The sequence below is a fragment of the Ceratotherium simum genome, chromosome 25 (genome assembly GCF_057802395.1).
Source record: "Ceratotherium simum simum isolate JZ-2026a chromosome 25, ASM5780239v1, whole genome shotgun sequence".
Lineage (NCBI taxonomy): Eukaryota > Metazoa > Chordata > Mammalia > Perissodactyla > Rhinocerotidae > Ceratotherium > Ceratotherium simum.
In genome coordinates, this window is record NC_141924.1 from 24,370,433 (window position 1) to 24,388,236 (window position 17,804).

Sequence of the window (17,804 nt, forward strand, 5' to 3'; positions counted from 1 at the left end):
TTTGATCTTGATCCCTTTTCCTCCCAGAGTAGTCTCTGTCTTGTTCTGTGTCCTGAGAACTTGGCTTTGTGACAAGTGAGAATCTTCTCCTTGGTCTCCACCATACGGAAGGTGCATTTACCAGGGTGCACCTTGGTGGCCAGTCGAGTAGACTGGGGTTCCGAACTGTCTCTTTGTCCGGCTGTGCCAAGCTCTCAGGGGAGTTTGTCATAAAGGACCCAGTCCATAAGGGCTTTTGTCGTCTTAACCTTCGTTGCTTGTTAGTGCTGGAAAAATCCCATTCCAGTATCGCCTGCCCGGTGTCACAGATTAGCGGGTCTGTGACTGAAGGCGTCCCACACTATTGTGGGAGACCGGAGACACCGTTTTCACTACACCATCCTTACCGCCTGTGCAACGAAGGTCTTTACTTTCTCTGAATATCTTTGGGAGTGAATTCTGTGGATCATGGGGGCTACATCATCTGCGCCCTCACCAGGGACACCTCTTGCATCCATGGTAGATTTATTCTAAGTGTGGAAAGTTACCTCTGGGTCTTTCCTTAAAAAGGCTTATTCGTTCGAGTCACTATGGGAATAAATATACACATGAAGATCCTACTCGTCAATGGCCAGACGACGGATCCTTTGAATTGGAAAAACTTCTAAATTGGGGGAAAAAAATGTTTTGAGAGCTCTCACATAATTATTTATTTGGTACCTAAGAAAAGGCCAGAAAAAGGAAGAGAAAAATTAGACTAGCCTTAAGACCTTGACTCAGGTTACAACTGAATTGAGAACATGTAAAAGTGTAAGTGTTGGTAAGATTATAAAGGTTGGAATGTTTGAGCTAATTTTATATAAAGAGGTTACATCAACTTTGCCTGAATATGTTTTAAAATGTCTGACTGGGAATGCTTCCCTTGTCCAAAATTATAAGACCAAGACCTATTGATAAAAATCTTAATGATAACTATGTTTAAAGGTAAAAGAGGTGATGAAATTTACATAAAATTTTGTAGAAAAAAACTGATGTTATTTCTATTACAGAACTGGTTAACAAAAATAGTAATTTAAATGATGGCTAATTTTATCTAACGTCTTATGAAGTCTTGTAGGCAATCTAAATAATTATTGGGAATAAGTAACTAAATAGTTGTGAAAAAGATGAATGTTGGATGAACTTTAAACAATAATTATGTGTTATGGTGGTTACAGCTTCCAAACTCTTTTTGGTGACTTAAAACTTGAGAGTTTTGCTAAGTTTTATGATAAAAATTCTCTGAGTATCATCATTTCCAAATAACATAAGATATTAGACATTGATTGCTAAATGTACGTTTGTCTACATTTGGCTTTTCATTACAGGAAAACTAAAAGGTATTTTGGGTCTATTGATAAACATGTGTTTTATTAAAAGATTGTACTATAAAGTAACATATTTCTAGAAGTTATGAAGTGTTTATAAATTTATCAAGCCATGAAATGCTACTGTAAAAAAGGTTTATAATTGTTTTTACTTACAAATTAAGGTTTCTAAAGGTTAAAATTTCTAATTAATATATGTGATTAAAGCTACTAAATATTAAGAAAAATATGTGTACAAGGAAAGTAAGATGTATAAAGAAGGAACAAAGAATGGAAATATTTTGCTTGGTTAAGAAAGATAAATTTGTCCTCAAGTACTAGGAGGGAAAAGAAAGACATGGGACAAATTCTGAATGTAAAAAGAAAGTTATAGAAGTTTTGTGGAAGAGAAATTCTGGAAAAGGAGTTTTTGCATGGTCAAGTTGGCTAAGATTGAAATGAATTTAATTAAGTAAGTGAGTTTTAATAGCAGAAGTAAGCTGGTGCAAAATTAAAATTTGGTCTTATTTCTCTTAAAAGGATAATTTGCTTAAACTTGATAAAGAGGTTATAAAAGATTTTCCTTTATCTTTGGGTAAGTTTACCTAAAAGACAGAAAAAAAAAAAAAACTGTTAAAATAATTTCCTGTGTTCAAAAGACTGAGGTCTCTCTATTAAGGCTTTTTAGACTGTTAGTGCTCTGTTTGCATTGACTTGACTGTTTATATTTTTGACAAGCCTCCCCAAAATTCATATCTTAAATAAAGTCTTTTTTTTTTACTTTTTTTTCTTTGAAAATTTTCAAAGGGCCCTGGAACTTCTCAAAGAAATTTGCTCTCTTCCTATAAAGAGAAAGATACTTAACTTATTAGGCTTATTCAGTATGTTAAATTACATGGAAAACATTGTCAGACAAGTGATGATAAGTCTGCTTAGGTGCTATTATGTGGGCAAATGTTATTGATATAGGTGTTTTAAAATTGTATAACATTACTGAAATGCTGATCTGTCCTGATTATCAGTCATAATTCTGGTTATTATTATTTTAAAGTGTTATATGTCACAAAATTAACCAAATTTCTTTGTCAATTATTGCCATTTTGAGGTCTTCTTGTTTACAGACTTATTTCTTTGCTCTAATGCTTTTGCAAAATGTTTCAACTTCAGAAAAATTCATGGAAAGGACTCTGACATTTACACTGGAGTACAGGTTTCTGACAAACTTTCTGATCATAAAACTGAACTGGGTAAAAAATAATAAAAATCTGATGGAGAGACTGATAACTTCATGAAGCTGCTAACAAAAAGATTGAGATCAAGAATGGATTACACAGGACTGAACCAACTGATAAGGATGATTATAATTTTTATGATTTTTTGTTTGAAATATTGCTGAATTTTTAATGTTTTGTTTTTTCAGATTTAAAGAAAACTTTTTCTCTTTTCTCCTGAGCTAGCTATGACTTATAGCAATTTGGTAAATGATACTTTTGTAAGTAAAATTGAAATATTTATCTTTTTCTCTCTACCTGATCCCTCGAATTTAGAAACTCTTAGTAAGTGAGTATTGTTGTTTTCATGGCAATGTAGTTATTTGCATAAGTTCAATAAAAATCTGTTCTCCTTATAACGGGACACAATTGGAAACACTGGTTCTATTACCAAGGTTGTGACTGGAACATCATATTTGCAATATAACCATACAGCTTTTGAGGAATAAAGATTGGACTTTATGGAATAAAGCCACGTGGAAATATTGGCCTGGTACCTTATGTTCCAAGCAACACTTAACAGGATAAGTACAGAATGTCACTTATCTGGCAGGTACAAGGAACCTCGAAATATTTTGGGGAAACCTCGGAAGAGAGGAATTCACCCAAATCTATAGATATTGCAGGAAAAGTCTGATGACAAAATCCTTGGCTTGGCTTTCCTGGCCTTGAGAGACCTTTAAAGTTCACTCTGAGATTCCTTATAAAAAGTTCCAGCAAAGCAGATTTAAAAGAGCCTATGCGGGCCGGCCCCGTGGCTTAGTGGTTAAGTGAGCGCGCTCCGCTGCTGGCGACCCCGGTTCGGATCCCGGGCTCGCACCGACGCGCTGCTTCTCTGGCCATGCTGAGGCCGCGTCCCACATACAGCAACTAGAAGGATGTGCAACTATGACACACAACTATCTACTGGGGCTTTGGGGGGAAAAAATAAATAAATAAAATCTTTAAAAAAAAAAAAAAAAAAAAGAGCCTATGTGATCAACTGCTATTCTTGCTGTACTTATGTAAATAATTGGGCCAACTCTATTGGAACTAGACTTATTTTGCAAACTAGTTTTAATTTTGCTATCTTAATAAAAATGAGGGTGATTTTAGAGAGAAAAATTATATTTCAGTAAAAACTATTTCAGTATAAATTTGCGGATATTAGATCCTAGTTTTGTTAATTGTCTTTTGAGGTTTTTGTTTTATATTTGTTGACTGGACTGGATCCTGATTTCTTCTAGTCTCCTGAAATATCTGGCTACAGATGTCCAAACTAACGTTTTTGATTTTTTCCATCATTTTCATTTGAAATCACTGAAAACTGAACCTGCCCTTTTTCCTGAAGCCTTACAAACTGAAGCTGATGGACTTGATATAAACTTAAGAGGTGACCTGACAACACTATCAGAGACATTTAAACTGCAAAAGATGCTTTGACGCTGACATCTAAAACCTTAACTGGCTGTCCTCTAACTCAGAAACTGCTTTACAACTTGCTCCAACCATTAACTTTGTTTTTCTTTTGTTTACATAGAAATGCTTCTATTAAATACTTGATTGCTTGCTTCCACAATATAGGCGTAACCTTGAGAGCCCACCTGCATCACCACCTTCCAAAATAAACTTAATTGAACTGATCTATTATCAGGACTAAGAAATGTGTTCAGTGAGATGAAACAATCTACCAACTCAGCTTCTGGACTATGAAACTTCTTTAAGTTTCTGAAGGACTGTGAAACTTTTAGTTTCAAAGGCGGGACTGTGGGAGATCAAGATTTGGCCACCCTGAAATTTATCTCTTTACCTTGATTGTTTTCTCTGAGGGACATTTGACCTCCCCCACTAACTGCCTAAAGAATTTGACATGGTGGCTCCTTCCTGGAACAGATCTTTTATCATGATGGCTATAAAGATAATGTAGGATAGAGGTTACAGTAGCAAAGGCACCAAGCCTCTTTTATCAAAAAACTCTGTCTCTCCCTGACCACATTATCTATAGATGACCCCAAAAAGAATTGTCCTCCTGCCCTCTGAGGTCCCAGGCCACTACCCACCCCCAACACGCTCCTCGCCTTTAGCTGCAATACTTAAGCAAGCAGCTTAGACAGAGGGACGAGTTGCTCATTTCTGAGTTTCTCCCATGTATACATGTTATTAAACTTGGTATTATTTTCTCCTGCTAACCTGTCTTGTTGATTGTTTGGCCAGCCAGAAGAACCTTAAGGGAAAGGGCAGAGGGAGATTCTCCCTCTTCCCCCGACAAAGGTATATGCTATGCCTTTGGCCAAATCAACATTAATGTTTGTTTTATTTTTTTTGTGAGGAAGATCAGCCCTCAGCTAACATCCATGCCAAGCCTCCTCTTTTTTTTTTTTAGCTGAGGAAGACCGGCCCTGAGCTAACATCTATTGCCAGTCCTCCTCCTTTTTTTTCCCTTTTTCTCCCCAAAGCCCCAATAGATAGTTGTATGTCATAGTTGCACATCCTTCTAGTTGCTGTGTGTGGGACCCGGCCTCAGCATGGCCGGACAAACGGTGCGTCAGTGCGCGCCCGGGATCCAAACCTGGGCCGCTAGCAGCCGAGCGCGCGCACTTAACCACTAAGCCACGGGGCCGGCCTCATGATTTGTTTTAAAACGTTAAAAATTCACCACTTAAAAAATCTGCCCTAACTGCAACTCTCAAACATAACTGAGCTTTCTCCTAGATTACAAATATTCTTTAATAAATGTGACCGTATCATTATGTATGGTGCTAACAATGACTAGAACATAAAATATCGTATATGCAAAAGGAATATGCTATGGAGAAGAATTTTATATACCAATTATTATAAAATTCCCTAAGGTTCTTTTCCTATAAATTCAAGGTATTTTTCCTATGCCTGATAAGTCTAGCAGACTCCTAAGTTAAATTATAACTCACTTTTAATGTCTTTAAAAAAGAAAATGATGCTACTGACCAACTACCATTATTAACGTTTTCAACTTGTTGACTCCATTGAGCCTAGCCAAGAGTACACATTTTTGAGTTTTAAATATTCACGGTAGAGAAGACTTAAATCTATGGCTATGAGATAGTTTTTCTTTATATGGGTCACAACACTGAGATATAAAGGGCTCAGCATGACACTAGATATAGCAGGTTCTCTTAAAATGTTAATCCATTTCACCCAGAGCTGACTTGCACGTTGCTGACCGACGTGGATAACATTGGAGGTTGTTGAGATGAGTAAGTACAATCAATTATCATACCAAAAAAAATCCAAGCAATTAATTATAGTGGTGGCTGGAGTCTGCAGAAATCGATCTTCAGTAGTCAAGAGCACACGGTAGGAACTCAAAAAATTGAGCTACTTGAACTGAAATTAAAAACTTTTACATTCAATTCTTCGTACACTCCAAAGAACACAAGGTAGACTGGGACATATGCTCTTTTAAAAAGTTGCTGAAGGAAAAACATTAAAACCGAGATGGTTGTTTGTCGAAAATGAATCATCATCAAAATAAATAAGATCAAATAATCTTATTATAAATATACAACCAAATACTCACATGGCTCTAAAATAATACACTTTCACAGACGACCAATATAGGGTTCCACAGAAGACCAGTTTTTAAAAAAAGTGTCCTGATTTAAATGGAAAATATTTCATTTTCAACCAAATCTTTACTAAAATAGAATATTACTTTGTTTTTCAGAGGGGTTGGGGGAAAACAGATAAGGGATATGCTTTACTTCAAAAGTAAATTTCTGTTTATTCTGGAGAAGTAAAGAGGCTTTCTTCAAATCCACAAAAACCAGACATCAGAAACAATAAGGTGGAGCTGGTCTTTTATTTATTGAACAAATATTTATTTGGAACCACTTATGTGCCGGGCACTGACTTAAGACCCAAGATTTCAGTTTTTCTAAGGCCCAGGCTAAGATTTTCAATTAAATTTACATGTATCTATTACACCTTCCTTCCATTTCCACCTGGGTAGTTCAGAACACACATCAAATAGATTCTTAAAAACTAAAGTTAAACAATGTAACTTTGAAAGAAGCAGTACTTGTTTGTTATACTAGTCATCAGTAGCAACAACTCCAGACTCAACATGGGATGTTTTACACAACATTGTACGTTACACCAATCACTACTTTCAACTATTCAATTATGATTTGACGTCTGGTAACTAAGATTCATACCAACAAAAATAGCATATAAAACCCCACAAAACAAAAAACAAACTATTTCAATCTGAGATTTATCTAGGTTTACATATTCCACATTGCAATACTGATATATCAGAATGTCATGACATTTCTGATTCCTAAGGCTTTCCTTTTCTCATGCGAAATTTACCAAAAAGGAAAAAATAAATCCCCAAACCCCAATCCTAACTAGAATTTTCAAATATTTGAGCGTCTACGATAACCGCTTAAAGATGTATTTTTAAATGCTCGTTTTAATTTAGAGTAACGCTGCCCCGCCAAAAGATGGCCTGTTGTTAGAAAAGAGTAACACGAACAAGAAAAACATAAACGGTTCAAAAAGCCCTCCATATGCAAAAATATAAAAAGGCGGGAATTTATTTCAAATTTTGGTTAGAAATTAGTATGTCACAAATTGCCCTCCAGGGAGCGCTCTGAGACTCGGTTACTAGTCATTTCAGTTCATAAAGCGGGAAAACGCTCGAACGGAACCTAAGGCAGTTTCGGGCCGACCCTCCCCGGGGCTTTCGAGAAGGGCACTGAAGTCCCGGTCTAAACACCCACTCCTGGCGCCCGGGGGGTCCGGGGACACCACCGGGCTATCCGCGCGCGCCCATCACCCGCGCGCAACACAAGAGCAAAGGCCACCTGCACACGTCCAGCCACGCAACGACAGAGACGCCAGCCCCGCGGCCCCGACTCCGGGACCCGCCTCTCCAGACCCTCCCCTTCCAGAGCCTGCAAGCCCGCGGCCAAGGAGCCCACTCGAGCGGCCGCAGACCCAAACGCCGGCCCGCTGGTCGCGCGCGGGGACAGCCCCGCCGCCGAGGAGGCCAGCCCGAGGGGGCGCCAACCGCCCAACGCCCGCCTTTGTGGCCCCAGCCGGGCGTCCTTACCCTGCCGACGGCGGCACGGCTGCGGCCTGCGGCCCCGGAGCCGAGAACCGGGGTGGGCTCGCGCTCCTCGTCGCTGGAGAAGTCCGGGGGCCCCTTGCTGTTGGCGCCGGCGGCGAGCGGCGGCCGGTTGCGCGCCGTGAGGTGCTGCAGGTAGAGCTGCACGTACACGTCTTTGCGCTGCTCCCCGGCCGGGAGCGTCACATTGTTGGCGACCAACTCACTCTTCAACTTCTCTTTCGTCAGGACCGAGGGGTCTTCCAGGAACTCCGGCATCTCGGCGGCGAATCCCCTTCCCCGCAGCCCTCACACCCTCCGCTCACGCCGGCGCGCTCGCTCCTTGCCCGCGGGAGGGGGGACGCCGCCGCCTCCGAACCTCACGGCTCCCGCCCGGGAGGAGCGCCGCGGAGCAACGCAAACACTCGCGCACACAAAGCAAAGCAAGAGGCGCACACAAAGCCCCCGCAGCAGAAGTGCGAAGCAAGTGCCACCAAGCCAGGAGCCCGCAGCAACCCCAGCCCACACACTACAAGCAAGGGGCGAGCAGCCTGCTTCGCCCACGCCCCAAGAACGCGCGCCGCCATTGGCCCGCGGCGGTAGGAAGCGCGGCGCTGATTGGCGGGACGCCTCGCGCGGGTTCCATTAGCCGCGGCGCGGTGCGAGGGGTTGTAGAAACGCAGTTTAAAAGCCGCTCGGGCGGGATCCTGGGTGTCCGGCCTGTTTCTGTTTCTCTTTTCGCCAGTCTTCCCCTTACACGCTGATATGGGAGGAGTCGTACTGCTTTTGTGCGCGGTTTTCTCTCCCTCCCCCTGCTTGAGAAGAAGCTTCCTCTCCGGGTTCGGTCGCCCACGAAGGGGCCGAGTTGCACGGCGGCTGCGAGGACCCGGGGACTGGGCCTTTCTCAGTCCCGGGACGTTGATCCCCCGAAGAATAGCCGCAGCCTCGCCTTCCCCAAACGCTATCCCTGAAGGGAAAGAAAAGAAGCGAGGCGTGTTTGTAGGCGCTTATCTTCCTTGATTTGATTGACTTGTGGGGAGGGAAGGGGCGAGCAGGCGGTTAAATCCCCGTGTCCGCTTGCAAGTGCTTCTTTGTTCCCGAAATCCGGGAAAAGCCAGACCTCGAGTACTGGACGGCTGAAACTGCCCTTAATTTGTGACAAAATTGTATTGTCAAATATGCCGTTTGCTTCTTAGCCTAAAGGTTGGGGCATTTCTAAATTATTTCATTTGAACAGTTAGTTGGGGCTCCACTGCATATTTATTTAGAGCCGTCTCTGGGTTAGATCCCTTCGCCCGTATTTTACCATAACTTCATCTAACCTGATGTTTAATAATACAACAAGGCGAAATGAAACGTTTAGGAATGCCTTAATGGGCAACTTAAGATAACTGAGATAGATGCATACTAGATTTTAATCACTAGGAAGCCTAGTGACCTAAAATTAGGCCGGGAGCCCTAATCAAACCCGTATTATTACTGATCCAAATTAAAACCTGGTAGAGTCTCAGAAATTTGCCACAATTAAAATATCTCCCTGAAAACAAATACCACTGATGACGAATATTTGTATTTCTTACGAATTTATATATGTTTCAAGATGCTTTCTTCCAGGAAAGGAAAGAAACTGACCTTGGATTTAGGCTGTCTTAATCGTTTCCCCAGATTCTAACCTCAAATCTATGCTTTATAAGCTGCTTAAAATTTTTTTCTTAAATGTTTATCTGATCTCTGCATGGTTGTTTAAATTCAAGTAAAGTTAAACGCCTTCACTAAAAATGTTTCCTATAAGTTAAGCCATTTTATTTTGTTCAAATTGAGGAGACTTTTCTTCTAATGATGGATTATTTTCCTACAGGCAGCTTCATATTATTAATTCTTTTCTAAAAACCTCAGTATTTACATATATTTAAGCAATAGTATTTAGCTCAGTAATTCAAATTAAAAATTGTATTTTAATTAGCAAGTTGTTTTGTAGATTTTTAGGATGCCTTGTTAAAGTTACCTAATTCCCCTGCCCCCTCCCCAACAGCTTCTCTGGGCACATTGGCAAGTATTTTTATCTTCAGAGGGGGAACTGATTTGACAGGCAAAGGACCATGATTTTGTAGTGACAGGTAACCCCACAAATGTAATTAATGCATGTGGGATGTCCCAGTCTGCAATGTGCCTGTCACAGTTCAGTTATTTCTTCCAGGATAGCCTCAAATTATAATGGGCAGAGCCACAAAGTCCCAAGCGTAATCTCTGCAAGGCCACAGTTGATGCATTTATTCTACCCTATTTGAATTAGCCAGTTATCCTGTTAAATCATTACCTTGCTAGTTGAAGAGTTTGGCTCTGGCCTGACTGTACTAATAGTTAAGAGGTAGGTTTTGCTGCTCTGAAAAGGGTACATTACCTGGGCTAGATTTAGATTTGATTTGACTAGGGTGGAGTACATAAAGGGTCTCCAGGCTCTGACAGCTGCCCTATGGTCTGAGGATACCTGGGCAGCTAGGTCTCTGAAGCAGATCCTCAGAAGAGGAGGCATCACTAACACTTGAAGATAATAGTCTTCTACCTAAATTTGATGTGAATAGAGTACAATGCTAGAGTCACAGAGCCACCTGAGAGAGCGACCTGTGAGGATGCTGCACTGAAACTGTGCTTTTTTCATAGGGCCTTTGCACCAGAAATTTTCCAGGCAGTTTAATCTCTAGAGACAATAATTCATCCTACTTCTTACCACAAGCCAAAAAAAAAAAAATCATTGAATCTGAAAGTTCTTTTAAGTAGACATAGTACTTTGCTCTACAGGCCAACATTAAAGATAATATAATTCACAAAGAACTGCATTCTAGATGCCTGAAATGAATGTTCCCTGAGCAAAAACATCATTTTCATCCCCTTTCATTAATTCTCTCTGCTTTTCTATCTGTGGACACTGTTAACAGGAGGCTACTTGCAGATTCTACATTTCTCAGGAGACATAGTTGATGTCATGAACTATCAGAAACTGCGATTGCCTTTTTCCATCACCCACAAAGTCATGAGTTATCAAATTCAGACTTCCTATCATCCTGGATGCATCCAGGTGTATGCCAGCACTGCTATTTTTAGTAATGAAGATAATTTTTGCTTCTAACTGCTGTAGAGCTCTGAAATGGTTATTTTTTCTCATACTCTGTGTACCTTAAGGCTGACAGATTTGGCTGCAGAGTTTGGGTGGCCTCTGTTCCTGATTACTTCTTCCAAACTGTTTCTCCTTTTCTCTCCTTCAAAAACATCTGAAGTTCATATCATCTGGCTAAATCACCCTCTACCATCTTTACTGCCATCAGTAAAGACAGCCACTGTCCCTCAGAAATTATAGACTTGCTCCTTGCTCTGAGTTTTCCTCATCATCCCTCTTGTCTACATTCTGTCTGAATTCAACACAGATGACCCATGCAACACCCACACTTGGCCTTTTACATCTTTGACCTCTTCACGCCCAACAAACTGTTCCTCTATTCCATCTCATCCATCCACTCTAGTGGTAAGATTCTGAAACTTGTCATTGATAACTGTTTTATCTTCTAAATCTCAATTTCAAGCACCCCAATTATCAATCACTAGCCTTTTTGCCTCAGCTCTTTTATTGTACTCGCACTGACCTAATTGAGACCCCCCCAAATCCAGTACCCAAACACTTTAAAAAATCTATTATCCTGCTTCTGCCATCATATAATCATTTCCAACTCACTTGACTTAGATGCTCTGATTAACCCTTGTAATCGCTCTTTTGCAAACATTTTCAACTCTCTTAACCCAATGTCTGTCTCTTTCTTGCTTGGAAGAACCTCAACCTTGCTTGGACCGAACCCTGCTGGAACAGACTTTCCCATTGCTTGCACTCAAGTAGCAAAGATTGCTGGAGAAAAATCATACAGCAGGCTGACTGGTTTTAATTCATGACCTCACACTCACAGGAGCACTCAACACTGGCTGGCAAAGCTCTTCATTCTCTGGATTAATCATTCATACCTTCACTTCTCTCCTCAAATCTCTCACATCCCTTTCTACCACCTCTTCCTACTTTCAGCTGGTGACCCTGCCTGATACTTAAAAAAACAGAAACCATCTGCAGGGATTGCCTCAACTTCAGACAGTCAAGCTACACTTATTTTCTCTGGCATTTTGTGTCAGTGGAAGAGGTGTCCTTCTATCAGAGTGAATTCCACCACTTGTGCTCTGGATCTCATCCTTCTCTCCTCAAGGACTTGATTCTTTCAGTCATCTCCTGTGAAATTCCTGAATTAAAAAAAGCAATGACTTGGTGTTTTATTTTGTGTTACATTCATCCAAAATAAAAATTTTTGTACCTTTTATGTTGAAACAGGTATTAGGTTTTAAAAAAAATCTTTAAAAGGTTACAGCATTGATACCTAAAACCTTGGGAAACAGTGGGAAGATATTTCTATGTGAAGCCACAGCTTAAAAAAAAAAAACTGATGCAATTGCTTTTTCAGAAAACTCTTCCAAAACTTTTTTTTTCTAAATCACTTAGATAACAGCCTCCATTTCCTTTCTTGAAGTTCTTAATGTTATTAATGTACAGCTGACTTTTTTGTTTTTCATTATCCTGTTTTGCATAGGGCTTGGTTGTGAATTTAAAGGTGTCACCTCCAACAGAGCAGATGACGAAATACTATATGGTCATAAAAATTATGTTCTTGACACTTATTTAAGAATATGAGAGAATGTTCACAATATAGCATTAAGTAAAAAACATGTAGAAAAATTGAGAACTATATTACAGTAAGATCTCAGTTCTACGAAGAACTGAAGTGTGTATGGATATGCGTATCTTTAAAAATATATACAAAGAGAGCCAGCCCGGGTGGCCTAGTGGTTAAGTTCAGTATGCTCTGTTTTGGCGGCCAGGGCCCAGTTCTAGGCGTGGACCTACACTGCTCTGTTAGTGGCCATGCTGTGCTGGCGGCCCACATACTAAAAAATAGAGGAAGATTAGCACAGATGTTAGCTCAGGGTGAATCCTCCTCAGAAGAAAAAAAAAATACACACACACACACACACACACACACACACACAGACTAAATGAATATAGACCAAAATGTTTGTAGTAGTTTCCTGCAGGTGGTGGGGCACAGGTGATTTTTATTTTCTTCCTTATGGTTTTCTATATTTGCTAAGATTTCTACAATGAATACATATGATTTTATAACCATAGCTACTTTTCTCTTTGAATTAGTGTAAGAAATTGGGAAATCACTTGGTTTATCAGAATTCTGAGTCTGTCTTTCAGTTTTGCATTGCCAAAGGCTCCATTTTATCAGTTCATCCAGAGTATATCAGTCTTAGGTAACTGATTAAAAACAACCTCAAAAGAGAAACCTAGCTTATTAAACAGCTGAAATAAATGCTCAGAGCATTCTATACTAATGGATAAATCCACTTGGAACAATAAATGATAGACTGGAAAATTTTTAGTGAAATAGAACAAAATCACAGAGCTATTATGTGTCAGGATTTAGGAATTCAAATATGGATCTGTCTATTCCAGAGCCTCTTTCCTCACATCATTCCTGTATAATGATTGCAGACGCTTAAGTTAAAATGAAGTGTTGTATTTTAGGTCATTTCAAAGTTATAGCAAGTCAGCAAATGGGCCATTCTAAGAAACTACAGATGTCCAGTCTTGGGAAAGAAGCTAGAACCTGTGAAGTGACAGTTTTAGAGCTATAGCAGTATTAATAATGACATGTATATATACTGCTTTACAACTTAGAAAAGATTTTTATGTATTTTATCTTATTTGATTCTCTAAACAACCCTGTGAGGTAAGTGGGACCTCCAGTATGGCCTTATTCTATAGGCCCATGGTTCTGACTTTAGCTTGCATCAGAATAACCTGGAGGGCCTCGTTAAAAGTCAGGTTGCTAGGCCCCACCCTCAGAGTTTTGAGAGTCTGTAGGTCTAGGGTGGGGCCTGAAAATTCGTATTTCTAACTTGTTCCCAGGATGCTGGTCCAGAAACAACAGCTCTAGGCCATTTTTCACATTCTTTGTAAAGCTAGAGTTGACCCTGTCACATTCTTAAATAATAGCTCTGTATTGCCTTCAGAATAAAATCTTGAGTTAGAATGGCACACAAGGTCCTGCGTGATCAGACTCCTGTTCACCTCTACAGCTATGTCGCTCTTCCCCTCCAGCCATAGTGAACTAGTAGTTCTCCAAAGAAGCTATACTGTATTCGTTTGCAGGGCTGCCATAACAAAATAATTAACGAGGTAATACAACCTGCTCTGTCTACCTCACAAGAGTATGATTTTGTACAAATGAGATAACATGCTTGGGTCAAGCTAAGATCACATAAGTATTGTTACAGATACATACTCTATATGCAAAAGTTGCCCGGAGGAAGAAAGAACATTACTTCTGTTACGGGCAGAATTGTGCCCCCCAAATTCATATGTTGAAGCCCTAACCCCCAGTACCTCAAAAGGTGACTGTATTTGGAGATGAGGCCTTTTAAGAAGTGATTAAGTTAAAATAAGGCCATTAGAGTGGGCCCTAATCCACTGACTGGCGTCTTTATAAGAGGAAAGCTGGACATACAGCATGATCAGGGATGTGCAAGTACAGAGGAAAGACTGTGTGGACACAGTGAGATGGTCATCTATAAGCCACAGACAGGTCTCAGAAGAAACCAACCCTGCTGTCATCTTGATCTTGGACTTCCAGCCTCCAAAATTCTGAGAAAATAAATTTCTGTTGTTTAAGCCACCCAGTCTGTGGTATTATGCTATGGTGGCCCTAGCAAACTAATATAAACCTCTACTTTTAAGTTGAAGAAATCAGATCCCAGGGATATTAAGTGACAGAGCTTGACTCAAAAGGCATTCAAATATGTCCATTGGATAAATAAATGCCTTAAAGTCACATAGGAAACTTTTCATTATTTTTCCAGATCCTCCTGTATGAGGCCTTCTTGAACTACCCAAGGCAGAGTTAATGTTCCTATTTTAGCACCCCACACCACTCTGTTCATGCTACTTTCATGGCACTTATCCCAACATTATGGTATTTTGTTACTTAACAATCTGTCTCCTGTTGCTCAAAAAAGCCTATTTTTATTCAGTGTATCCTTTTCCTCAGTGCTTATTAGCACAGTATCAGGCTCATCATAGTTGGTGGTCCATAAAAACAGTTGAAGTGAATGATCTAATCTCAGTCTAACCAAATAGAGGGAAGAACAAACTACATGAAGTGAAAATACAACATATACTGCTATAATAGGTTGAATCGTAATAAATGAATCTTTGATATTTTCAAAACGTTGAGCAGAAAAACTCAGGGACTTTCATGGAACATATCCAATAAAAATCTAAAAATACTAATTTCTCATAGTCTTGCTATTGATTTTTTGCACAAAAAATGTTTGACACATGCCTTTAAGGCACTGTTCAGTACTAAGAGTCCTGGAGCTTACAAAGGTGAATGAGTAAGCTTTGCTTTCTGCTATTAAAGAGATTAATAGTTGAAAGTGGTATCTGACTTGTTAACACACGCATGAATTGGTGAAAATATAAAAAGTGTATTGGTGTATCACTTAACTCCAACGGCTTCTAGCACGTTCTTTCAACAGTTTGCTTCCACTTTTACTATAAAACATCTAGTAACGAGGGGAATCTGGAGTCATTCACCTGGTTTGGAGTCTTGGGTGACCCTTGGCAGGTCACTATTTCTCTGTGTGCCACAGTTTCATCTGTAAAGGTGAGATATTAATTACACGTTGTAAGGTTGTTTACAGTGCCTGCCACACGGGCTACAACAGGTAAACTACTATAATATTCAGAGTTAGAAATTGTGCTCTATAGTACTTGCTTTCAAAAAGGCGAACGGGTCTAAAACTGTTTTTGGAAAAACAGCTTGTACAGTGTATTGTACACGTCCCGTGAAGGACCATCGTGGACTGATATGCCCACTAATGCACAACAGTAACAGTCCTCATTTCTACACGTTATGCACGTTAAACGACAGAAAACTCACTTTACAAGGCCTAACGGTACAAAAAAAGTAAGCCATAAGGCTCTACGACATAGTGAGCCTTGTCTTTTTGCAGACTAACGATTACTAGGATAACATTTGATCGAGTAAGATTTAATCCTAAAATTAAAGACATTTTTCAAAAAATGGCGGGAATACACCTAGGTTTATAGAAGCCGGTGGTTTAAGAAATAAAAGAATCATGACCCCGACGTGATTCGAACACGCAGCCTTCTGATCTGGAGTCAGACGCGCTACCGTTGCGCCACGAGGTCCTGCTGGGCTCTGGCTCGCGCAGTGTCTTAGGACTGCGGTAAAATGGCGTCTCTTCCGGGCTCGCCGTACCTTTCTTCCATTCTCTCCCTGCCCCTCCACTCAGTACAGTTTGGAGCCGGAAACTGATTGCTTTAGCGCCCAAATTTTCCTGACACCTAGCCCTCTACCTAACTCGGCACGGAACCAGCGGAGGCGGGAAAATGACGTTTCCCGTTTGCTCGGGTCCCCCGCGTCTACGGAAACCGGTCCTTCCTCTTCTTCAGCGAGCGATTTCCGTCCTTACCCGCCCCTTAGGGGCGGAGACTCCACCGTCTCTCTCCCCTCCCCCGACGGGTTCCGCGCGGTGAGTTCGTGACCTCCAGCTGGAATTTGGCGGGGCGTCACTGCGCACGCGCAGGCCTTTGCCAGCCAGCGGCTGGAAGCAGGGGTGAGGTCTTTCGAAACGTTGTCATCCTTCCTCCCTTCTTGTCCTATCAACGATATAAAGCATTTTACTCTTAGGGTAGGCTTTTATTTCACGGTGAGCATTAAGCTTAAAAGTCACCATTTTGAAGAGAGGTACTTAAAAAAGATGTCAGCATGGTTGAATTACACAGAAAGGTGGCTAATTAAAAATTCGTGAGCCTCCCCGTCGGGGAATTGAACCCCGGTCTCCCGCGTGACAGGCGGGGATACTAACCACTATACTAACGAGGAGTTGTTGGTGAATGTTCTCCTAAGTAGTTCTTCAAGGTGAGAAAAGAGTCCCTCCCCCGGGTTCGTCTCCCTTCCGCCCGCCCCGCGAAGGTGTGAAACTGGGGCACCTAGACCGCTCGCTGCTCCTCTCGTTATCCTGCTTGGGCGCCCTGCACCCTTCGTCGGTGAAGAGAGTCAATAGTATAGGAAAAAACTGCACTTCCAGTTTTAGTGGAAGTTTTAGAAATGTTGAAAAAAGTTTCCTGGGGCTCCTTATACTTTCCAGATGATTTAGATTTCTGGCGGGAGGTTTTTAATTTGTTTTAATAGTGACCAAAAGTATGTGAGTTGAAGCCGAGCTTTACCTTCACAAATTTATATATTCATTCTGAAGCCGAAGTTCAAGGATATCATATGGTTGCCAGATGTCTGGGGCAGTCAGGGTTGTCCCACAGTCCCGTGCCTCTTCAAACAATTGGTAAGCTTTCGTGACACAAAACTCGGCTCATGCATTTGACCAGCTGCAGCCCAATGAAATTTTATTAGCTGCTTTTTCCTGTATTTCGGTTTCTTTCCTGAGGCGTCTACAGTTTACTTGAAAATGACATAGAAACATGTAAATGGTTAAATAATAATACATACATTTAAATAATTCAAAACAAGGATGTGCCATTGATTAAACATAGGGTTAGGAAAGTACACTAACAGAATAATTTGTATCATGCTGAGCCTTTCCATAAACAGGATCAAACCTGTTCCCAGAGGGACCAGGAGGGCCTCACATATAAACTTTTGACATTATTTCTAAATAAGAGAATTCATAGAGTAACAAATTGACATGATTGAAAGTTTTCATTATAGAACTTAAACTTATGTGTCAAAGGAATCCATTCCTTGTAGTTTACTATGAATTAATATATTTTTATAGATCATAAGTTCCATAATATTTTCCATCTGATGAAAGGGATTATTTGTTTAATGCAGACATTAAATGGCAACTTCTGAGGTCTGTTTGGCATTTTTTTTCACTCTTAAAAACAGCAAAAGCCTCAATAAAACTCAGTGTCCTGGAGCCGCCTTCTACTTCTGACCCCCCAATAACTTGTGTGAGGTCCAAAGGGCACTGTGATAACTATGGTGATGTCCTTTTCCC

The 17,804-nt window shown here is 40.6% G+C and overlaps 1 protein-coding gene and 2 non-coding genes across 7 annotated transcripts in view; all 3 read right to left on the reverse strand.

The window, feature by feature from the left end:
• The window catches only part of TMPO (thymopoietin), a 34,229-nt gene extending 25,642 nt beyond the window's left edge, over positions 1–8,587 (reverse strand). The window contains exon 1 of one of the 5 annotated variants that reach the window (XM_004417986.3): positions 7,674–8,560. In XM_004417986.3, coding sequence (XP_004418043.2) covers positions 7,674–7,946 — 273 coding nt within the window. In that variant the 5' untranslated portion in view covers positions 7,947–8,560. Of the gene's footprint in view, positions 1–7,673 lie in introns of all 5 variants that reach the window. The other 4 variants (XM_014780129.2, XM_014780134.2, XM_004417985.3 and 1 more) reach the window with 4 other exon arrangements.
• Positions 8,588–15,903: 7,316 nt separating this feature from the next.
• TRNAW-CCA (transfer RNA tryptophan (anticodon CCA)) lies at positions 15,904–15,975 on the reverse strand. Its single transcript has one exon. It is a non-coding gene; the product is annotated as a tRNA-Trp (tRNA).
• Positions 15,976–16,600: 625 nt separating this feature from the next.
• Positions 16,601–16,672, reverse strand: TRNAD-GUC (transfer RNA aspartic acid (anticodon GUC)). The gene has a single exon. It is a non-coding gene; the product is annotated as a tRNA-Asp (tRNA).
• Positions 16,673–17,804: the final 1,132 nt, after the last annotated feature.